Source organism: Lissotriton vulgaris, unplaced genomic scaffold (assembly GCF_964263255.1).
Source record: "Lissotriton vulgaris unplaced genomic scaffold, aLisVul1.2 SCAFFOLD_1220, whole genome shotgun sequence".
Lineage (NCBI taxonomy): Eukaryota > Metazoa > Chordata > Amphibia > Caudata > Salamandridae > Lissotriton > Lissotriton vulgaris.
The window spans coordinates 332274-357618 of record NW_028243988.1 but is presented as its reverse complement, the minus strand read 5'-3'; the positions used below and the strand labels follow the sequence as shown (position 1 = coordinate 357618).

The window sequence follows — 25345 nt, the reverse complement described above, 5'->3', positions numbered from 1 at the left end:
GCATACTAATATCTTGACATGGAATATCAGTGGTATGCACACACCGGCGAAGTGCTATTCAGTATTCTCCTACTTGCAGCGACATGGGGTGGGGATAGCCTTCCTTCAGGAGACACACATGACACAGGTCGAGCTTTGCAGGCTGCGCAGGCGCTGGCGGGGACAGATATACGGCACCATCTTCTCGGCGCACGCGCGTGGCATATTGATATGGGTAAGAGCGGGCATCCCAATCAGCTGTAAGGAAGTGCACGTAGACTCAGAGGGTAGTTTCTGCCTGGTACGGGGCAGGTTAAACGGTCAGGAGCTTCTGTTGGGCTCCCTATATGCCCCTAATGTAAATCAAGCCTCTTTTCTGGAAACCCTTAACCAGGTACTTCATCCATACAAGGGACTTCCCTGGATGCTAGGTGGGGACTTCAACATGGTGTTGGACATTGGTATGGAACGCTCTTTCCCCCCGCTCCGAGACACGACAGCGATGTCCACTGCGCAGGCGTTCAGGGATTGGCTTGCGCAATGGGGGGTGCAGGATTTGTGGCGGGTGTAGCATCCTGGCGACAGAGTGTACTCATACTACTCCCCTGTGCATGACCTACATGTCCGGCTGGACCGGGTCGTTGGCTCTCACTCCCTGCTCCACCTGATCACTGAGTCAGAATACTTGGGTAGGACGCACTCTGACCTCAACCCCCTCCAACTCAAACTTAGCTGGGAGACGGGCCGTCCACCTATGCCTACATGGAGGCTACAACCGGCTGCGCTCGAGGACCCTGAGTTTGGCTCTCCACTGGGCACGGCGGTTTTAGATTACTTTGATAGCAATGAGGGGACCGCAAGCAGCGCGACGGTGGAATGGGATGCACACAAATCAGTCATACGCTTCCCTCACGTGCCTGGAAAATGAGCTGCTGCAATTCAAGAGGGAGGGCGAGGGGAGCGGGCCGCGCGCGCACACTGAGTGACTTGCGAGCTTCACATGCCACTCTCATGGAACACTTGAGGTGCCATAACTATGCGGCGCATACAGCTAGAACGCATGTGAAGGCGGATAGGGCCAGATGTCTGCTTGCCTGGCTGATTCAAAGAGAAAGTAGGGGACGCCAATCGGAGCTCTGCGCATGCAGGATGGAGGGATGATCTATACGCAGCGCGAGATACACCAGGCCCTAGTTGGGCATTACACGCAGTTTTACAGGGCCAGAGGCACTGGTCCTGTAGGTGCGATGGCAGCCTTCCTCGACTTGGTCATCTTGGCGGTGGTTCCTGAGGACCACAGGGACACCCACACCGCACCACTCACGCTGGAGGAGGTGGCAGACGCGATCCAGTCCATAGCAACGGGGAAGACACCGGGGCCTGATGGCCTGCCGGCCGAATACTATAAAGCCTACAGGGACACCCTGGCTCCCTTACTCCTGCACACATACAATGCAGCGCTGAATGAGGGCTTGCTACCCAAGTCCATGCGGGAGGCGTTCTTGGTCTCTTTGCCCAAACTCGATAGAGACCCAGTGAACCTGGTGTCCTACAGGCCACTGGCAATGCTTAATGCTGATTACAAGATACTGGCCAAGCTGCTGGCTGAAAGGCTAACTCCAGTGGTACCCCACCTCGTACATGCTGACCAAAATGGGTTTGTGCTGGCGTGATCCACGTCCCTGAACCTCATGAGGTTCTTTAGGGTGGCGGCCGAGGCGGTGGCCTAGAGCGGGATGCCTAATGGTCGACCTGGAAAAGGCTGTTGACCGCCTGGAGTGGGGGTACCTGGCTGAGGTGCTGCTGCGCTTAGGGTTTGATGCGGATTTCCTGCACATGGTTGACCTTTTCTACAAACGGCCTGTAGTGCGAGTATGGTTGGGCCCTTATATCTCGGAGGAGGTGTTGGTTGGCAGAGGCACCAGGCAGGGCTGCCCCCTGTCGTTCCTACTGTTCGCGCTAGCGATAGAGCCTCTGCGGCGGTGCTGCGGCAGACCCTGGACACGGGTATTGCCCTGGGGGGTGGTACGCACCAAGTCTCGCTATATGCCGACAACCTTCTGATATTCATCAGGGACGTGCATAGTATCCCTGAGCAGTTGGCTCAGCTGCTGGACAAGTTTGCTGAAATCTCGGGACTTAGGGTGAACGTGGCCAAGTCCTGTTTGTACGCATTTGACGGTGGGGTAGGCAACCCAGAGTACTGCCTGGGGACCGCGAGAGTCCAATGGAGGGCTGATACCTTCAAATACCTGGGGATCCAGATCTACCTGTAAAAACAGAGAGGGACCCAGAGACCCAAAGGAGTAGGGTACCGAAAGACAAGTATGTCAACAAAGAAATCCCCTTTGGGTAAATGTAGGAGTAAGCCACAGTTTTATACCAAACATACATACATATACACAATCAGGAGCAATAAATGATTAACATGAATCAGACATACAAAAGACCTTGTACATTTTATTCAAATAATAAAAACAAATTAAAAAAACAGTACATTGTCAAAATAAGAATTACTTATAAAATGTGGGACATTGCATAGGGAAAATGGTTCCAATTAAAAACGTGGAAAGAGCCACCAGTATTTTGATAATTTTGGATTAAGTTACTCCAGGTTTGAGAATTCCACAATTTTGTAGGAGTTTTTTATCCTTAGTAGCCTAGTGCTCCTCCACTGATCAAGCATCGACGCGTTTCGGTTTATGGCACATATATTTCCAAAGCCAAAAAACCTTCTTCAGGAATTAAAATATAATATCCCACAGAACCACAATGTCTTTGTAGGGATCAAACGACTAATTACTATAGATACGACCACTTTTAGTATTCCGCCATTTCCTGGATTTATCTTAAAACAATTGACGAATGCACATAAAGATATGCTGCATCACAGTGTAGTACGACGGCAAAAATCACGTCGAGTAATTCAAAATAAGCCTCCTTTCTGGTCAGACCGCCCGCAGCCTGCAGGTAAGATGGTCGTAGGTCGCAATGTGGGGTACTGCGTGATAAGACCTCCGCTATTCAATATATATGATTTTTGCCGTCGTACTACACTGTGATGCAGCATATCTTTATGTGCATTTGTCAATTGTTTTAAGATAAATCCAGGAAATGGCAGAATACTAAAAGTGGTCGTATCTATAGTAATTAGTGGTTAGTCGTTTGATCCCTACAAAGACATTGTGGTTCTGTGGGATATTATATTTTAATTCCTGAAGAAGGTTTTTTGGCTTTGGAAATATATGTGCCATAAACCGAAACTCGTCGATGCTTGATCAGTGGAGGAGCACTAGGCTACTAAGGATAAAAAACTCCTACAAAATTGTGGAATTCTCAAACCTGGAGTAACTTAATCCAAAATTATCAAAATACTGGTGGCTCTTTCCACGTTTTTAATTGGAACCATTTTCCCTATGCAATGTCCCACATTTTATAAGTAATTCTTATTTTGACAATGTACTGTTTTTTTAATTTTTTTAATTTGTTTTTATTATTTGAATAAAATGTACAAGGTCTTTTGTATGTCTGATTCATGTTAATCATTTATTGCTCCTGATTGTGTATATGTATGTATGTTTGGTATAAAACTGTGGTTTACTCCTACATTTACCCAAAGGGGATTTCTTTGTTGACATACTTGATCCAGATCTACCGCCAACCCACTGACCTGTTTGATGGGAACCTGGGATGGACGGTGACGGCACTCAAGTCCTAGATACACTTTTGGTCCACGCTTCCGCTGACGATTACAGGCAGAGTGGCGCTGACCAAAATTGTCTTGCTTCCCAGGCTCCTATACTATTTTGTTAATTTACCTCTGTTCATCCCAGCCTCCTTCTTTTCCAAACTCAATGTAGTCCTCCGTGACTCTATCTGGGGCACATCCAGTCACCGACTGGCGCTGCCGAAGGTATTCCTACCAACGGACAGGGGAGGGTTGGCTGCCCCTTGCTTTGAGCATTACTATTTGGCCGCACAGTTACAATGGATTGCCAGATGGCTGGCGGATAGGGGTAGGGAAGACACCGCCACGATTGACCCGCCATAGTCTTTAGGCCGTGTTGTGGCTCTCTTTCACCCTTTCACCCACTGGCCCCATCTGAGAAACCCGCTCCGCCTTTGCTGGCGGTAGCATACAAATGCTTTCGCAGAGTCCTATTCCGCACACGACAGGTGTCTCCTTATGCGCCTGCCATACCCCTGGAGGGATCCCCTGGAGGCGGGGGCGCGCACGCCCACCCTCTGCTGGAACAGTGTTCGTCCGGACCCTAGGTGACCTATATAGGGATGGAGCGCTGGTGGTCTATGAAACACTGGTGTCAGAAGATGGACTGCCTCCTGGGGGGTTCCTACTGCACCGCCCGCTAGTGGCGCAGATGGTAGCTCGCTGGGGTGACATGGCGACGGAGCCTATGCAGCACCTAACAATGCAGTACTTGCACGTTATGGGGAGGGGAAGGCACCTGGTCCGCTGGTTCGCCTCGTCGCTACGGACGCACACAGAGTATAGCCTAGGCCCTCTAAGAGGCAAGTGGGAACGAGACATGGATAGAGCGCTAACTGATAAAGAATGGGAGAGGCTCCTTAAGAGTCCTGTGCACATCCCCCGGAACATGCGCCTTCACCAGATACAACTTTTCATTGTGCATAGGGCCTATCTCACACCTGAGCTACTCAATAAGTACTTCCGTCGCTCTGACGCATCCTGCCCTAGGTGCGAGGAGTTAGATGCAGGAATAGTTCACCTCTTATGGAGCTGCCCTGAGCTGGATGCTTACTGGCGTGCGGTGTATGGGGCGCTTGGGGCGTGCACGGGTCGTGCCATAGCCTTTAACTGACCTGAGTACCTTCTGCATCAATTCACGAGGAGGCCGCAGGATAAAGCTTTGTCCTGTTTCCTAGATCTGGGACTAATAGTGGCCAAGCGGCTGCTGATGAGGCGTTGGACGGCACGCGAACCACCTACTGCGTAAGCGTGGGCATTGTCCCTTAGGGCGTGGGCACAGGCGGAATGGATAGCCATACGGAGAGAGGAGAGAACGGGGTTCTGAAAATAACCCATGGCGGAGAGATGGGCATGCATGCTCAGCGCCCTTCGCCTACTGGGGGAGCTGGAGACCCTCTTTGCTGGCACGACCTAACTAGCTATCTCGGGTGGTGGGCATACCGCGGGCCACTTTGTTAGTAGGGCGTGATGACATACTACAACTCACTAACTCTCGGCGCGCAGGACTGAGACGCATGCATGCTTCTACATGTTGGCACACCTAAGGGGAGGCGTGTGGGGGAGGCGGGGCAGGGGGGACCAAAAGATTCAATTCAGGTTTTTGCCGCTATTGTTTAAATGTTTGCGTTAACTGTTAGGTTAATGTCATCTCTATGCACACCTGCACAGTAGTGGGATTCGCTCCGCGACCGTGTTATTATGCAGGGCAGGACTGGCGGCAGCCCTAAAACGCTCCAAGTGACTTTGGGACTCAATTCTGCATGCACAGGCTGAGTCGCAGCACATGTACCGCTTGTCTGTGCTGTTGTGGCGGGACTATCTGATGATATGACATGCTGATATGAGATATGTTGATACTGCTTTGGCGCGCCTGGACTGTCCTGTTCTGCTGAACAAATTTTGTACTGTACCTTGGTTCATATAGAAAATGCTAATAAAATAGATTTGACAAAAAAAAGAAGGATGTAACTCTAAGACAACTATGTGAAGCACGCAGCATCCGTGTTGCATGCAATGTATACTTTTCTCACTCACAAAGTGATTGTGAATACTGATGTTCATAAAACAATGGCAGCATGAAGACTGCATTTCAGGCTGCAACACACACTAGCTGTTTAGACCCTGTTTGGAATTCACCAGTGACAAATAACATAAAGCATCTATGGGACGAACAAGGCCGCATCCAGTATCCTTCTGCACTTTTAAGCACTGAGACTGGTACAACTGTTCTTGTTTCAACCCAACCAAAAGTAGTGGCAGGCCAATACATAGTCTGTTTGGTGGTGATCCTTCAGCTCTCAGTGAGCCACCTCCCTTTTTTGGGTGGTGATTCAGTCATTCCTTCATCGTGAAGAATTTCGCCTTCTGAATTTAATCAGGAAACAATAGTATAATCGCTCATGCAATCAGCAGCAACTGCATTCCTAATGGCAACACACACTAACTCTTTTCCCACTGTTTGCAATTCACCATTGATACATAACAGAAAACATATAACATTACAGGAAATAAAATATAAAAGGTTCAAATTGTAGGGGATGGACACAGCCACATCCAGCGTTTCCCCCATATGATTGGGGGAATTTGTATATATTATGTTCAACTGGATGTCACAGTGGTAGAAAACTGAGCTGGCGAAGGCATCTTGGATGTACGCAACTGCTACATGTATTTGGTAATCTAACAATCTACCCGGAGCACTTTTGCGGAAATGCTCTAGGGGCAATTTGGTATTACAGAAAGGGCTGCAAGTGCGTCCCCTTCTGTAATACCAATAGCCCTGGCACACATAATGCGCCAGCTCTATCATCAGACAGTGTTCCGTAATTTGCATGGATGCTCTGTTGGTCACCTGATTTCGCTGCCCCCAAGTTAGCAGCTACCCTTGGGGCAGCGCATTCAATGTAATAGGGCGCACTCTCCCAGATTTTGCCCGGCACACCTGTTTTAAGGTGTTCCATGCCCAAGCAGGGAAACTGCATTGTTTGAAATGGGGTTTCTGGTTGGCTAGGGCATGCATCTAAGCCAGGCAGAAACCACCACTCTAATTAGGCTGAGGGAGTTACTCACTGAAGATAATCCTTGCTTACCCGCTTGGTAGCTTGGAAAAGCAGCCAGGCTTATCCCAGAGGCATTGTGTAAAGTGTTTGTGCAAAACACTCACACAGCAGAAACACACTAGGCACACCCCAAAAGAAACTCCCCACTGGGTTATATAAAAATAGCCTTTGTATTATCCATAAAAACACAACAGATATATACACTGTGCCACCAGGCACTTGTCAAGACTTTACAGGGATTTACATAAATCCCTTGGGCAATCAGCCCACTGTCATAAACATTACTATTGGGGATAACCAATAACTATTGGTAGAATTTCCCTTAGCACAACACCTTATGCATAAGCATCAGCAACAGTTCGCCAAAGTAAACACTTTCAGTAGTGTACATTTCATAAACACATCATGCTAACAGTACACCAGGTAAATATTACTTGCACATTAGCCCACAGACTTCCCGTAGCACATCAGGGCATAAGACATGCGAACATCTAGTGTGCACACTTATGATATCTCAGGACATCTGTAAGAATTGCACCCCCTCGTAGACTCCTTGGGCTACATGCCTGCCATGAAATGCGGTCATCTTGTGGAGATCCTTTCTCCTTTGGGACTTGGTGACCTCCATTGAGGTTTCACCCCATTCCTGCCTAACAACAATGGCCCAGGTGCCCAGCATAACAAGTAAGGGGGCGAGGTGCAGCACACCCAGTCTCTAAAAATGAAGAATATGAAGAATACCCCTGGTTATGCAGGTATTAGAAAAAAGGGGAGGGGGGCACTTGTGATTCGGGGAGACCTCGCCACCTCGTCCCACAAATCCTCCACAGCCAAGGAAAGAACAATAATGCCCCTGGCAGGTCTGCTACGGGACATCGGTCCTTAGAGACGGGCCCAACTGCAGGTGTGGCAGCCTGTCCGGAACCCTCCTCGGCCCGCGACGGCTGTAGTGAATGTGCCCATAGGCAGCCTCACCTTTGTGCTGCTTGTGTTTTTCCATTTGTAACAAAGTAATGTTTCTATCATTTTGTTCATAATTCTTTCCCCTTTCCCATTCTTGGACCCCTCTATCTATAACGTTCAATCACCTAGGTCCCAGGACTACTAATGGGTTAACCCTGTTTATTATAACGCTAAATGACAGGCAGGCCGCTGGAGGACCTCAGTCGGGCTTTGCCAGGCCTGGCAGACACAGAGGGACATCCCCCCTCTCCGGGGCTCACTGATTAGGTGACACCCAGGGTCCTCCTCACTGTCTTGTGTTGGGAGACACAGCTAATCCCTGTTGTGCACCCATCAGCTTCCTCCTTCCCGGGAGAGCTCTGCCAACAACCACACTCAGCCTTTGCCTGGCTTCCGGTGGCCTTGAGAAATAGGAAACGGGCAGCGCCGAACATGTACTGGGTGCCCCCCACCTCAGCGCTCACCATGCACTTTCATCTAGCCAGCAGGGGAAGCTCTTCACGCTCTTTCCCACACTGGATCAGGGAGTAGAGCAACTACACGCTCCTCCCATCAGGCAAAGTGCAAGTGCCCAGCACACTCAGCAAGTGCCCAATGTGCCCAATGTGCCTTGAAGCAAAACACAACAGCCAGTGCAGCTCTTAGCCTATCCCCACCAGGGAACCACGAAGCTGGGAGCAGGCAACACTCCTCTCCAATAAACCCCAAGGGCAGAGCTGGGCACAGGTAGGCAGCACGGAGGGCCTCCCAGCAGGTAGTAGCTGAGTCCCACATCAGTTCCTCCTGGCAGAGTGCTCCTCAGATCCAATTCCTAAGTAAGCTCAGTTCACCTGGGGTCACAACCCCAGTACTTATAGTGCATATGTCTTGGTTCGCCAATGGCCCTAGGCTCTAGCCCAGTCCAAGACAGTTCTGGGGGCACTTTGATAATCTCATTACAGTGCACAACACTTCTCATTGTAAGAGAGAGCCGTTGCCCCAGAGATCCATGGGGGGGAGGAACCATCATTATGGAAGGCAGGCACCGCCCTATTCAGGTACAGGTGCTACTTCTTCCACCACTCCAAATGCAGACCAGGCTTATTCAGCCTAGGGCTAACTCCTCCAGACTCTCTGGATTCACTGCACCTCCCCTACCCCGGTCACTCAAAAGCCAGGCAGTCAATACACATCCTAGCAGAGGACCAATGACACATAGCACACAGACATAACTACTTCTAAAAGTATCATTTCTAAAATAGTAATAATAAATCTGCTAACACCAATACTCAGCATTTATCACCACTATTCCAAACATACCAAACTTCATCACGCCACCCCTCACATGTCAGGAATTACCACTGAAGCACATATCTGTCAATCCCTAATGCATTCCTAAGAGAGGGCAGCCTCACAGCAGTGGGAAACCCAATAGGGGATTTGTCACTACCAGGACATGCCACACAGTTAAGGCACATGTCCTACATTTTACCTACACCACACCCTGCCCATAACCTACATTAGGGTTGACTGATATGTAGTAAAAGGGGAGTCTCAGACGTGGCAACCACTTTATGTGCCTCGTCTCGGTGTGCGCAGACCCTGCAGTGGCAGAGGCTGGGGAAAGGTTTGAAAGGCTACCTCGGTGGGTGGCACAAGCAGTGCTAAAAGCCCACCTGTAGCATTTAAGAGGTAAATTAAATATGCCAAATAGGTGTAGACCAATCTTACCAGGTTTACCATGGAGAGCACATGCACTTTAGCACTGATGAGCAGTGATAAAGTGCCCAGAGTCATAAAACCACCAATTACAGGTTAGAAAAAATACAGAAGGAAGGCAACAAGTTCTGGGATGACCCTGCAAAAAGGGTTATGTCCCCCCAGGCGTGCTTCAAAGAATCAGAAAGAGTTCTCTGCAATTTCCTATTGATAAGATACAGGTGCTATTCAATACTGGTTCATATGGACGAAACATCAACACATTTCTGGCCTTCCTATGAACAGATCTGTATGCTCAGCTATGAGCCACACGCTCTATAGGTAGTGCTGTGCGAAATTGTGTAATTTCTTGTGTTTTTGAACTGTTGAGAAATGTCATCGAATTATGTGAAATTGTGCATGCATTTTGCAAAATACATTTCAGGGAATCCCATGTGAACACAAGAGTGTTTCTCACATTCAGGAGTCACTCAAGATACTGACAAGGAGACTGGTTCTAGGAGGGACACATTGTCTGCACAAACCAATCTTCAGCAAGATATTTTTTACTTGAAACAGCAAAAAAATGAACAAATGAAGTATGCATAATGACACATTTACATAATATCTCGAAATGTAATGGAATTTGCTTAACATAATGTTAATCAAATTAGTAAAATTACAGAAGCGTGGCTTACCGTTTGACCATTGATGTGGATGCTCTCAAATTGGCCATCAAGGGAACCAACTGCTGATTCTCAAAAAAACATAAGACCTGCCACTTTTATTAACCACCATGCTCCTGCTCCTATATGCATTTCATGTAAAGAGACCCATTGAGGAAGTGTGAAGGTAAAAATGGGCTTGTTGTTGCAAAACTGGGACTGAATGTTGTGGGTGGTTTGGAAGAATCAAAGCTGTTACTAGAGGGAGGTTTCCCAAGCATGCTCATGCTACCACTGTAGATTCAACTACTGGCAAGCACTTACATCCTTATTTCCAACTCAACATCACTTGTTATCAGGTCTTGTAAATTTCCCAGCAGGATAGAGTCGAATCATTCTACAGGATCAAAATGAAAATATAAAAAGAAAGAAGTGAAAAGAAACAAATGCTTCCGGCCTCACAGAGTTATGTGATCTCAGCGATAATTTCCGGCGATGCTTAGCGATAAAAAATTCATTGCTAATGCCCCTGAGTATTTGTCTCAGAGGTCTGGCAGGAAACTCTTTGCCTCACTCCAACATAGAATGCCGAAATCTGGCATGAGCATTACTAATCAATGCCTTTGGAACAAAAAAGGCAATAGGCCATGGGAGATAAAGAAAAGAATGCATTTTATTCAGAGCAGGGCGGAATTAGGATCTTCCTCTTTCTTTTCACAGTAATCCTATTTTTCAGGAAGCAGGTTGAGTCATCACAAAATGAAAACTGTCCCATTACATGACAACTAGGCATGCATAGGGAAAACAATATATAAGAATGACAGCTAGGGCCCACATTGATGAACCTGTCACACAATGCAGTGAAGCACCAAAAGGTGCTGTGCTACGTTGTGTGGCAGGAAGAGAGTGGAAAAGAGTCATATTTACAGATATGTCGCATTATCCTGCTCTCTCCCCAGCACTGGCAAAGAATCAGGCTGCCTAGTGTCTCTCACACACCTTAGTGCCATGGTGCAAGTGTGTATGCATGAGTCTAGTCTAGTGTTAGTAAGTTCTGAAGGGTTTCGTTCCAGTGCAAGATATTATCCATAGACATTTCCTACTTTTTTCTGCGCTGGCCAGTTCTGCAAGCATGCAAAGTAGGAAAGGTTTGGAGAAATAAAAGCATTTCTCCTTTTAACCCTGCTTTCAAATGGCATAAAACCATTTTGCGTAAAAAAACATTGGTGCTTGCACGGAATGCTCATGTACCACCCTTGAGGGCGATCAATGGCAGGACCGAGTCAGATAGGCAGGGTGTGCAAACGTTCCATAATGGTAGATGTGGTAGCCGCATTGACTACATCTTAGCTAATGTTGAGATGTGGCCGAACATTTTAGATATGGTGGTCGTGAGTAGGCCAGAAAGCGACCATGACCCTCTGATTTTGTCAATCATTTACAGTAGTTTTAATAGTTCCCCCGTGAGTGTAGAAGCAATAGTGCAGGAGAAGGTAACTATTTCTAATTACCAAAGAAGGATAAGTGGCCGAAGATAGCCGCCAACAACAGGATCCGGTCTGACATTAGGAACATGGTCTCTAGTCCCTGTGCAAACTCAATGGCTGCGAGTCACAAGAGTTTCTTAATGCCAAGCTATTGAGCATCCATAGTAAGCTCTTTCTGGGCCTCAAAAAGTATTTTATTAAAAAACTGCAATGTAATAAAGATAAATTGCTGTGGTCTAGTACATGGTTCAATAATAGCTGTAGGCAGGCCAAACAAGCCTCTGGTGACAGCTATTAAAACCAGATCACATGATGATATTAAGAGATGCAGGGCTATCTATAAAGCAGCGCAGATAGAAGCTAAGAAGACATGGAAGTTCATGAGGAGTTAAGAAGGGGGGCCGATCAGAACATCTCTCAGGCTCTGGTGCTCCTAGATTTGTTGGCGGCGTTCGACACGGTAGATCATTCCATCTTATTTGAACGTGACGAGCACGCCGGCATCCAGGGGCTGCCATTGAAGTGGATCGCCTCCTTTCTTCAGGATCATACTCAAGCAGTGTCCCTCCCACCTTTTTCCTCTGTGGGAAAACACCTTACATGTGGAGTCCCGCAGGGATCCTCACTTTCACCACTTCTTTTTAATTTTTACATTCGTCCTCTCATCTCAACAAAAATCTGTCACTATTTTCAACTACGCGGATGACCTCCAGATCATCTTCAGCATCGAATCTTCCCCTTCCTCTATACAACATGTCTACTCTGTAATGAACTTCATAAGCTCCTGGATGAATTATAATCAACTCAAACTTAACCCTGACAAAACGGAGTTAGTCCTCACTGGTCCCCACAATAACCCTTGGAACTCGCTTTTCAGGCCTCGTTCACTTGGTCCCTCTCTTTCCCCTGTTGACACTGTCAGGAGTTTAGGGATCGCCATCTCCAAAGACCTCTCTATGAGGGCACAAATTAAGTCTTTGGTCTCCACTTGTTTCTACCACTTGCGCCGCATACGAAAAATCAGCAGATTCCTTTTCCACGAAGCTCTTGTTCAGGTCACCCTGGGGCTGGTTATCTCGCGAATTGATTATGCCAACTCCTTATTTGTGTGTGTTTTTTATAAACAAGGGAACCCCACTTAATAGAACCTGGGGTGGAATGATGCTTTTTTTTGTCACAATGGTTCGGTGAGTAACGGCTGGTGAGAGACTCGGACCCCCTACCTGCTCCGCGAACGCGCCTAAATTAATGCGCCAAAAAACCATTACTTGCATAGCGACGAACGCGCTCCAGCAGACCCCCTACCTGCTCAAAATATTGCCGAAATTCAACTTTTTTTGGCGCCAGTAATTGAAAGTTCCACAGCGAGGATAACGCACAAACATTTTCCCTCGCTCTGCCTAAACATTCAATCCTAGTAGAACCCTCGTCCAAGTTAAAGTGACCGAGCGCTACCTGGATCATCAAATTGAGAGAACATTCTCATTAACCACTTTGTTCTCCACAATAAGCAACCTTCAACTTCAGTATCCAAATATCACCCTTGCCTGAAAATGCCTTGGCAAGTTTCAGGAAGCTCATCAGTCCTGATGATGATCTAAAGTTACAAAGATCGAAACGCCGTCGACATACCCAAGGATTCTTACTCTTTCCATTGTATATAATTGTTTTTTAACCTTGTTGTTGTTGTGTGACAGTCCGTTCACTTTGTTCACTTTTGTCACGTCCTGCACCGTACTATTCACCTGAGCACCTGAAATACAGTATAAGTATAAGTATTTATGTATATCCAAAGAAGAAAAAGATCAAAATAAATAACTTTTTTCTACCTATACCTACAGTCTTTGCTCCCTAGCGTTTATTGAATACTCGCTACCCATACCTGTCCTCTAGGACCTAACCAGGCCAAAACTGAACCATTGTGACAAAAAAAAGCAAAAAAAAAAAAAAAAAATCCTTATTTGTGGGCATCCCTGCATACCAACTCAAAAGTCTTCAACTTATCCAGAACCAGGCAGCCAGGTTGGTCTATAGACTGCCTAAATCCACTCACACTAAGCCCCTGTTAAAGAGCCTTCATTGGCTCTCAGTGGCTCAGCGCAGCCTTTTCAAACTCGGCTGCCTGATTCATAAAGCTCTTTCCTCCAAATGACCCTCTTTCATTTCTTCTCTTTTGCACCGATATGTTCCTCAGCGCGACCTCTGCTCTTCCACTCAAAATCTCCTCACCCCCGCCCCTTTAGGCGGAAAAAACATGGAGGCTTGCGGCTCTCCACACAGGCCCCTCTTTTTTGGAACTCCCTTCCCCCTACACTGCATCTTCTTCCTTCCCATGCTCACTTCAGAAAATCCTTGAAAACTTGCCTCTTTTTGTTAGCATACAACTGAGTTCTTCTGACCAGTTTTAGACAGTTCTTCCACCCCAGCGCCAAGATACCGTAGGTGAACGTGCGCTTGACAAATAATATTTATCATATCATATCATGAAGATCACTGGAAGGAGCTGCTGCAGGCCTGCGATGGCCGTAATATGACACATTTCTGGCATTCATTAAAGTGGGGGAACTGCCCGCATCTTCAAACTCCCATTAATTATGTTGAGCCGCAGCAGTGGGTAACCTATTTTGAAAAGCAATTTAAGATTCTTGATGGCAATGTCCAGGTTGTTTCGCCCCTAGTTATGACGTACCACTGATATTTACAGACAAAGAGGTGCAGTCTGCGTTGAGACTGATTCCAAGTGGCAGAACTCCTGTGCCTGACTGTATTCCGGCAGATTTATTTAAGCATGAGCATGATTTATGGGTACCTTATATACCTGTATTAGCAAATGCCCTAGCTAGCGGTGCATCGGTTCCTGATACTTGGTTCGGAGCAGAGATTTTACCGATTTTTAAAAAAGGTGACCGTTCTGCTCAAGCCAACTATCGACCGATTAGTCTAATTGATGCAATTCAGAAAATAATAGCACAACTCGTTCTAGGGAAAATACAGAGTTGGATGACCGAAGCTGACATCTTAACCCCCCTCCAGGTGGGCTTCCGGTCACACATTGGGACCCTGGATCAGGCCTTTAGATTTGTGCTATTGTATTGGAAGGAGGTGTTGTTAGGTGGGGGCATGCTTTTTGCGGCCTTTGTGGATCTAAGATCCGCTTTTGATCTTGTGCCAAGGCCGAAACTATGGGAAGTACTCTTGTAGCAGGGGGTGCCCAATGAACTGATGGCACTCTTGGTAAAACTCCATGAACACACCTATGCCCAGGTTTGTTGGGTCAAACCAGGGGAGGTTACTGACAGGTTTGAGGTGCGTAAAGGAGTCAGACAGGGTTGTGTGCTGGCTCCCACCCTATTTTCTTTATTTATAAACGGGGTGGTCAAGCACTTTATAAACTACCCGACTGACGCGCCAATACTAGCTGGCATGAAAGTTCCACTGCTCATGTTCGCGGATGACACCTTGCTTCTATCCAAGACGAGACAGGGATTACAACTGGCACTGTCTCGTTTTGAGGTGTTCTGCCGCGAACATGAGCTGGAGGTCAACGTGGGGAAAACTAAGTTCATGGTGCTCCATGGGTCGAGGTCTGTTAGAGCACAGGTTTATATGGGAGGCGACCCCCTGGAGCAGACATATGTTTTCAGTTATCTGGGTGTCACTTATAGTGACAAAATGAGCTGGAAGCCCAAAATTGACATGCTAGCTCTAAAACAAACCCAACTAGCTGGTGCTCTGACTAAAGAGCATAGGTTATCCCTAACCAAGCCAATTGCCCCAATTTTTTTAATTTATGGTTCTAAAATCTTGCCCACAATTTTGTTCGGCGCAGAATTATGGGTTTTTAGTAACCTGTCTTCACTTATAGTCGCACAGAATACAATGTTGAGGTTGTCTGTTAGTTTACCCCAATCCTCCCCACGTATCCCCCTACTGTTAGACCTTGGTTGCCAGGCAATTGAGGATGTGGCACGCTATAGATCTGTGGCATTTTGGCGACGTCTCTGGACCACACCAGAGCTTTTTGTATACGCCAATGCTATGGTGGAAGTTAAAGGGTTGGGTGGTTTACACAAGATCTCCTGGTTGACTGAAATCAAGGCACTATTGACAGATATGGGGATGGGGTAACTTTGGGCCAATCCGGCCACAGCTGTGTTCCATTCAAAAAAAGTCTTCAGTGCTGTGTACTGGGAAATGACTAAAGCCAAAAGATTCTCCTCCCTTGTCCGTAGCTCTCTGACAACAGTCTCCCTTGATTTTAAGGACGAACCCCTCCTGGAAGATTACTTGGATACCATTACAAAGCACCTGGATCACAAATTGTATCACCATCTCAGAGTAGGTACATTAATTTTACGATGGTTATCCATTAGATGGAACTCTGCTGGTAGTGACAAATGCGTATTTTGTCCAGATCACATTGAAACCATCAATCAATTTCTATTTGCCTGCCCTGCGTACATACAACCCAGGCGCGTATGGTTAAAACCTGTTTGTATGCTTATGGGAACAAGATCAGTGCTAGTTGCAAGCAGAATACTGAAAAATGACACTACAAAACCAGTTGTAATCGGTGTAGCAAAATTCTTGAGTTGGGCGTGGATCCTAAGGATTAAAAAAGGTGGGGTATAGCCAGCTGGGATGCATTAATTCATTGTTATTTGAGTAGGATCTATAGTTGGACGTTACCATAGGATTGGCGTGCTCATATTGAGATTTTACACTAGAGATACTGTATTTTAGATATGTCTATGTCTATTGCTCATTTTTATATTTAATTCTATTTTAGTGAAAGTTTTATAATGTAAATATCTATGAACATATGTATTATGGATTTTAGAAATAAGTTTTTTCTTTTTTTGTATACGAAGAATTTTATCTTGCATACATTTTGTCTTACTTGTTTTAGATTGTCTTTTATGATGAAGAATAGCAATAAAGACTTAATGACTGAAAAAAAAAGTACTCATATAGTACTGGGCCCTGTACTCCTACATGCGTTTGGCAATCAGCCCCTATTTATACCATGGCATCGTGCCATATGCGAACATGTTAGATTAGAAATGTATTGGAAAATAATGTTCTACTTTCTCCAGAATGTGTGTTTCGTAATTCCTCATTTTAGCATTAACAGTAAGTTGGGGGGGGGGGGAGTGTGAGATTGATAGGACTCTTGACAAACTTTTAAAACTAGAACTGACATTGTTCTGCTTCTGTGCTTAGCCAGGGTGATATTGACCAGATACTGAGTTCAACTCCTCAGTGAAAATGAATTATACTTAAGTCTAAGGAAGGTTATTGTCACGGCGCACAACCTGGCTGATAATAGAGGTTATGTATAAAAGACTTTGCAATTTGAGAAGTTTTCAGGTGTACCAGCAGGTGACGTAACTGTCCGGGTACGCCAAGTAGTCAATGAAGGGGTGAGTGCATTACCTCAAGTGTAAATGCATCCCTGCGTTTGGGCACACTGTCATGGCTCGTTTGTCGAAAGACAATCAATTCCAAAAGATGTTCATTAAGTTCAAGAAATCCACAGTTTATTTATCATATAATTCAAACTGATGTGTTCTCAGTGATTTGGTAATCATATTTGTTTTCCACTTTCAATGTTGTCATTCAAATTAAATGTGCAAGCTCCGATGCATTTCGAGCCCATTGGCTCTTTGTCAAGGAGCACTGTAAAAAAACACAATAACGTACTCATCAATATTTCCTACATCGAGTCTGTAGGTTACATCACGTTTATAAATTACATCATATTGTAAAATTCTAAAGAGGCATTGAAGTTTCATGCGTCCCGGGGTGTGCTGTGTCATGCTAGGGACCTCCTAGGTGCGTGGGTGTTAAATGTGTGTAACACCTAAATCTGAAAAAACGAGGTGCACATGGTTGTTTGTCATCAAGCGTTAAAACGAGTGAAAGTGCATTAGTCCCGAACAAGGGAAGAAGTTCAAAACACCCGGTATGTTGGGGATTACAATAGCGTGCTCATGCTGGAAACATGATCCGTGTGTGGTTCAAAACTCACGGTTAATATTCGCGGTGCATTCCTCCGATCAGGAGATCTGGGATGACAGGTGAAAACACGAACGTTAGAGAAACGTGGTGCCGACGTATGTGCAATTGATTTAAGGGAAGTGAAGGGAAGACTTACTTGGTGGGTTAGAAAATGTCGCGCGGAAGGCTGACGAAGTAGCGGAGTCCGTGAAGGCTCCGTGTGAATCACTCGTGGGGGAGCTCGGAGTGCTCAGGTTAACTGGAGTGGGTGGTGATTGAAATCGAGGACGGACTAAGTGGTGGGGCCCGGCGGGCGGCCATCTTAGAGTGGTGAGGTTAAGCGTTAAGGATGTGCTCAAAGTATATGCCATGACATAAGGGTAGGTCTAGGAGGTTAACAAAATGGTAACAGGATGCATGTATGAACAGTAACTACTGAAGGTGCAAGCGTTGGCAAACAGATCATTGTGGCAAAGTGCGAGTCTAGTACCCCAGGGGTACTATAATTAACAGCTTAGTTCCAACCGGTCATTGAGGCCATGAGGCCTCATGGCTTGTAGTCTATAAATCCAAGAAGTTTCTCTCTGGAGCAGAGTCTTGTTAATGTCCATTCCTTCTGTTTTAAATACCATCTCTAGGACAATGAATTTCAGCTGTGCAATGTTGTGATTTGCCTCGCTGAAGTGGACAGCAATGTTAGATTTGGGATTTTTTGTCCTGATGTTTGACTTATGTTCATTAATGCAGGTTTTTATTTTCCTGGTTGTTTTGCCCACATAAATCATGCCGCACGGGCATTTCAATAGGTAAATCAGGTTGCATGAATCGCATGTCGCATTGACACTCAGTTTAATATCAAATCCTCTCATGGGGTGGGTGATGGTGTTCCCTTTTATAATGTTATTGCAATTATTGCAGTGATGGCACGGACGTGTGCCGGGATAGATGCATTGTTGTTCTGTTTTGTTGGACAAGGTCTCTTTTATGTTCTTTGCCCGGGTGTATGCGAAGATCGGTGTTTCTTTGAAAAGATCGCCAAAGTCTGGTTCTGAAGACAAGATGCGCCAATGTTTTAAGATGATACTTCTGTATGTTTGACTGGAAGTCGAGTATTTGCTAACAAGTACTGTCCTCTTGTTCTCCTTCTTGATGGTCCCTTGTAGGGCTTGTGATCTTGAGATGGTGGATACATGAGTTATGGCTTCATCAATGGTGGCTTTCGGGTATCCACGCTTCAAAAATCTCTTAGCCATGGTTTCCATCTGCTGTGTGCTGGTGTTGGGATCTGAAACGATGCGTTTGACCCTTAGTAATTGGCTGAAAGGAAGGTGTTTTTTCAGGGAATTTTGGTGAAAGCTAGCAAAATGTAGTGTATTGTTGCGATCTGTATTTTTACGGTATAGGTCGGTTTGTAGGCCTTGAGATGTTAGTCTTATGAGCACATCAAGGAAGGTTATTTCCTCGCGGTTAATATTCCAGGTAAGTTCGATTCGATTGTCGTGAGAGTTCAGTGTCATGAGAGCGTTTCCAAATTTTCCTGTGTGTCTTTCCACATGAAAAACAGGTCGTCTATGTATCGAGCATAGAATTTCAGATTGTCAGTCCAATTGCTGTCTGAGTAGCTATAGTTGGATTCAAAGTCGCCCATGTAAATGTTAGCATAGGAAGGTGCTGCACAACTTCCCATGGCCATTCCGGACATCTGCAGATACCATTTCTGTTCATGTGAGAAGTAGCTATTGTAGAGGGTAAACATCATTAACTCCAAGATGAAAGTTTGAAGTGGTTCCGCTATGTTGCTGTTGAGTAAGGCTTTCTCCACTGCCTCAATACCACCCCCGTGGGGAATTGAGGTGTAGAGGCTTTTGACATCGGCTGTACATAAAATAATTTGTTCATTTTCATGGATGGATATTTGAGACAGTTTGGTAAGGAAGTCGGTGGTATCCTTGATATGGCTTCTTAAGTTGGTCACAAGTGGTTGGAGATATCGATCAATAAATTTTCCAGTGGGTTCATGTATTGACCCTCTTGTGGACACGATTGGGCGGAAAGGTGGGTCTCTCAAGTTTTTGTGAATTTTTGGTAGCATGGTTTTGGTGGGGCTCCTCGGATGTTCTACTGTGAGGAACTTTTTTGTTCTCTCATCTATGATCTCCTCATCAAAGGCTTTTGAGATCAATAACATCAGGTTAGTTTTGAATTCCATCGTGGGGTTCCCACTCAACAACATATATGTGACTGGGTCTTGAATATGTTTCATGATTCTTTGGTTGTAAAGACTCGTGTTCAAAATAACTAGAGCCCCTCCTTTATCGGCTTTTAGGCATTTTATTGAGGTGTTGTTTGCGATCTTCTTTAAGGTATCCTTGTCTTTAATGGTTAGGTTTTTTTGCGGTTTTTGCGGAAATTTATTTTAGAGATATCTTGTTTGACCAACGTCTCGAAGGTGTCGATGCTCTTGTGGCTACGTGGAGGCATATACGTGCTGGATGGTCTTAGACCTAATAGCAAGTCTGGTTTGATATCCGTTGAAGGTTCCACTATTTTCTCAAAAAAGTATTTTAAGCGTAGTTTGCGGGTTAGCTTAAATGTACTCGCATCCAGTTCAAGTAGATTGGTATCATTGGTTGGAATGAATGACATGCCCTTTTGGAGAACGTTGATCTCGTGTTCCTTAAGTAAAGTGTCATAGATGTTAATAACTAGCGATTCCTCTTCGTTTTCGCTTTGACCTTTGTGGATTGTTGATTGTCTGTTTCTTTTTCCTGACTTTTTGCCCCGCCTGGGTCGTGGGTTGTATTTGGGCCTGATTCTAAAAAAGGCTCCGGAGTGGTGGATTCCGTACTGGTTGGTGCGGGTGTCTGGCCTCGTGTTCCTGAATCACTAGTTGCTTCCGTAGTCGTTCTCCTTGGTGGACGGTTTGAGGTGTCACTCCCCGAGGAAGATGTGTCGGTGTTCTGACTATAGCGTTTATTGCGTCTCCGTTGGGCGTACACGTCTGCCCACGTGTACACTTCCCCTAATTTATAGTCCAGTGTGTCCCGGCGAAATTTCGGAATCTTGCGTTCATTTATTTCTTTGGTGTGTTTGTCTAGATGTCGTCCAGGATTGTTGCTAATTCTTCCGGGTTGATTGCTCCCTGTAATTCAAGTTCGATGTCTTTGATTTCTTTCGTGAGGTCAGCGAGTATTTCAGATAATTCTTCTACTATGGGCTCGAAATGCATCGGAGCTTGCACATTTAATTTGAAGACAGCATTGAAAGTGGAAAACAAATATGATTACCAAATCACTGAGAACACATCAGTTTGAATTATATGATAAATAAACACCTCAGACAGCAATTGGACTGACAATCTGAAATTCTATGCTCGATACATAGACGACCTGTTTTTCATGTGGAAAGACACACGGGAAAATTTGGAGACCGCTCTCATGACACTGAACTCTCACGACAATCGAATCGAACTTACCTGGAATATTAACAGCGAGGAAATAACCTTCCTTGATGTGCTCATAAGACTAACATCTCAAGGCCTACAAACCGACCTATACCGTAAAAATACAGATCGCAACAATACACTACATTTTGCTAGCTTTCACCAAAATTCCCTGAAAAAACACCTTCCTTTCAGCCAATTACTAAGGGTCAAACGCATTGTTTCAGATCCTAACACCAGCACACAGCAGATGTAAACCATGGCTAAGAGATTTTTGAAGCGTGGATACCCGAAAGCCACCATTGATGAAGCCATAACTCATGTATCCACCATCTCAAGATCACAAGCCCTACAAGGGACCATCAAGAAGGAGAACAAGAGGACAGTACTTGTTAGCAAATACTCGACTTCCAGTCAAACATACAGAAGTATCATCTCAAAACATTGGCGCATCTTGTCTTCAGAACCAGACTTTGGCGATCTTTTCAAAGAAACACCGATCTTCGCATACACCCGGGCAAAGGACATAAAAGAGACCTTGTCCAACAAAACAGAACAACAATGCATCTATACCGGCACACGTCCGTGCCATCACTGCAATAATTGCAATAACATTATAAAAGGGAACACCATCACCCACCCCATGAGAGGATTTGATATTAAACTGAGTGTCAATGCGACATGCGATTCATGCAACCTGATTTACCTATTGAAATGCCAGTGCGGCATGATTTATGTGGGCAAAACAACCAGGAAAATAAAAACCCGCATTAATGAACATAAGTCAAACATCAGGACAAAAAATCCCAAATCTAACTTTGCTGTCCACTTCAGCGAGGCAAATCACAACATTGCACAGCTGAAATTCATTGTCCTAGAGATGGTATTTAAAACAGAAGGAATGGACATTAACAAGACTCTGCTCCAGTGAGAAACTTCTTGGATTTATAGACTACAAGCCATGAGGCCTCATGGCCTCAATGACCGGTTGGAACTAAGCTGTTACTTATAGTACCCCTGGGGTACTAGACTCACACTTTGCCACAATGATCTGTTTGCCAACGCTTGCACCTTCAGTAGTTACTGTTCATACATGCATCCTGTTACCATTTTGTTAAACTCCTAGACCTACCCTTATGTCATGGCATATACTTTGAGCACATCCTTAACGCTTAACCTCACCACTCTAAGATGGCCGCCCGCCGGGCCCCACCACTTAGTCCGTCCTCGATTTCAATCACCACCCACTCCAGTTAACCTGAGCACTCCGAGCTCCCCCGCGAGTGATTCACACGGAGCCTTCACGGACTCCGCTACTTCGTCAGCCTTCCGCACGACATTTTCTAACCCACCAAGTAAGTCTTCCCTTCACTTCCCTTAAATCAATTGCACATACGTCGGCACCACGTTTCTCTAACGTTCGTGTTTTCACCTGTCATCCCAGATCTCCTGATCGGAGGAATGCACCGCGAATATTAACCGTGAGTTTTGAACCACACACAGATCATGTTTCCAGCATGAGCACGCTATTGTAATCCCCAACATACCGGGTGTTTTGAACTTCTTCCCTTGTTCGGTACTAACACACTTTCATTCGTTTTAACGCTTGATGACAAACAACCATGTGCACCTCGTTTTTTCAGATTTAGGTGTTACACACATTTAACACCCACGCACCTAGGAGGTCCCTAGCATGACACAGCACACCCCGGGACGCATGAAACTTCAATGCCTCTTTAGAATTTTACAATATGATGTAATTTATAAACGTGATGTAACCTACAGACTCGATGTAGGACATATTGATGAGTACGTTATTGTGTTTTTTTACAGTGCTCCGTGACAAAGTGCATCGGAGCTTGCACATTTAATTTGAATGACAACATTGAAAGTGGAAAACAAATATGATCACCAAATCACTGAGAACACATCAGTTTGAATTATATGATAAATAAACTGTGGATTTCTTGAACTTAATGAACATCTTTTGGAATTGATTGTCTTTCGACAAACGAGCCATTACAGTGTGCCCAAACGCAGGGATGCATTTACACTTGAGGTTATACTTAAGTCTGGCATTGAGCCTGCACTCGTAGAGCTATTGTGGGCATTGCAGGCACCCCTGTACTATGGTGCAATGGTGATGGCGTTGATACTAGCTGCACAAAGTGCGCCTGCACAATGAGAGCAGGAATGCATCATATAATTGTAAATATGGAACATTTCCGCTATCTCTTCCACGCAACTCAGTGCTTGTTGCTCCGCGCTGCCTGACCGATTAGTAAATATACCCCCATCCCATGAGCTGAAAATGTTTTATGTTCTCTCTTTTTTCATGTAATTCTTCTGTTTTAATCTCTTTTTATCATGTTCTTGTTCCAAGGGTTCTTTCAGATGCAGCACAACAAAAAGCGCAGTGAACTAAAAGTGTTCATACAAAAGATACTCTTGTCTGTGATTGCAGACACTTTCTCTAATCCGTATTTGCTGGCTGGTGTGGGTGCACCCCTACCTTTTACTCCTAAAATACTGTATTTCATGTTTCAAGTGAGTTGTTGAAAATTCAAATTCCTCCGCTAAAGTTTTGAAAAGCTTATTATCTTCACAACTTGCGATATCTAACTTCATTTGCAGGTACAATGGGCGACTTTGCTCATTAAAGTAGGTTTCAATTTGTTCTATTTTTCTTCCAAACTCTTTTTAGGATATTGCTAATCTACTATTTATTTTTTAAAGGATTTCTCAATTTAGGATTGTGGATACATATTTTTATTAAAAGTGTCTTTGACGTTGATAAAAGCCTTCATTGCAAACGTAATCCACCCCTTGCTTCACTACTGTGGTTTTTGCCCCTAATGTAACAAACATCTTTATGAAACTGAGGAGCCATGAGATTGTTATTTTGTGCAATGGTGAAAGGCTCTACTTACATTCAATAGTCAGAGTGATGCTCGATGTACTTTGTTTCCTCACAGCGGGAAAGAATGCGTTGCAAGACAGATGTGTGTTGTTATGGTCCCTCGAAGCTGTGAATGTGATGGTAGATTTAATGGTTCTGGTACCATTCAGATTATCAGTATTATAAAAGGAGTGATTATATTCAGACTTTGACTCGAAGCTCCAGGTTATCTTCGGGGCGGTGCCGGAGCACCTCCCGGGCGCCGTGCACTCCACAGTCACCGTTTCACCCTCGATCATTCGATCAGGAAGGGAGATTGCTGGCTTGTCCTCAAGATCTAGGAGACAGAAATCAAAATGTACAACATTATTTTCTTTACATAAAAAAACTCAGTCTAGATAACAAAATCATAAATGCCAACATTTTAGAATAAGAAAGTGGGAGATTATGAAAATCAAATCAGGGAGGCTTGTCTACCAAACACAACTGTGGTAGATAAATTGGTAACTGTCAGGAAGAATGTGTTATAGCAGTTGGCAACTTGGTTATCATATCCTGATGTATCAACTCAAGTGGTTTTTAAATGTTAGGGGCCGATTACGATGGCAGGAAGTCCGCCACAGCTGGGCCGGCGGTGAGAACTGCCGGTACGGCAGTGGCGGACTTCCCAGCATCACCATGAATATTCTCACAGCCAAATTAGGATAGCGGTGGGAATGGGAAAGGTACTGCGGCAGGTGGAAAGACCGTCCGCTGTGGTTGGCAAGGCTGGCTTTTTCAGCTCCCCTTGCCGGACCAGGATAATAGGGCCATGGCAGCAGTGTAGTGCAGGCACAGCTGCGGGTATTAGGATGCCTGTCTTTTTTGGAAGCGATGCTGCCACAAAAAGACAGGCAGTGAATGCGTTTGGGGGCCCGGAGGGGTGGAGTGCTGCATGTGGGGGGTACCTATGGTACCCCCTACATATGCATGTACAAGGTGGCAGGCACTGCACAGTGCCTGTAACGTTGTAAATGCATATGAAATACATGTTTTTTACCATTGTGGCGGGTGCTGCTACCCTCCGCAATGTTAAAATACAGGATGCGCCTGCCAGTGTGGCCAGTGGAAGGGTATACTCAGACGTGAGTCCCTTGCTCATTGCACCATCATGATTCAAGCAAGCCAGGCCGAAGACGGCTGAAATGCCAGAAACCGGTCCCCCGTAGCTTGTTTCCTTCCCAGTGAAAGAATTGGCTTGGTAGTTTGGTTTGCCCTGTTCCCATGATACACTGGGCCAGGGACAGACTAATTTGCATATAGCCAGGTTCTGAGCTGGGATGGTGCAGTGAGCTAAAAAACGGTGTTGGATTAAGCCCTGATCTCTTGACTGGGTGAGAGTATTCTGCTTAATTCAGAAACTCTGTCCATCACCACCCCCTGTTGTTTAATTATTTTGTCCACC

The 25345-nt window shown here is 45.4% G+C and overlaps 1 protein-coding gene across 1 annotated transcript in view; it reads right to left on the bottom strand.

Moving 5' to 3' along the window:
* LOC147668186 (sialic acid-binding Ig-like lectin 13) overlaps positions 1 to 25345 on the bottom strand; it is a 314281-nt gene that overhangs the window by 90875 nt on the left and 198061 nt on the right. Inside the window, exon 4 of the mRNA XM_086948718.1 lies at positions 23933 to 24238. Coding sequence (XP_086804844.1) covers positions 23933 to 24238 — 306 coding nt within the window. The remainder of the gene's footprint in view (positions 1 to 23932; positions 24239 to 25345) is intronic.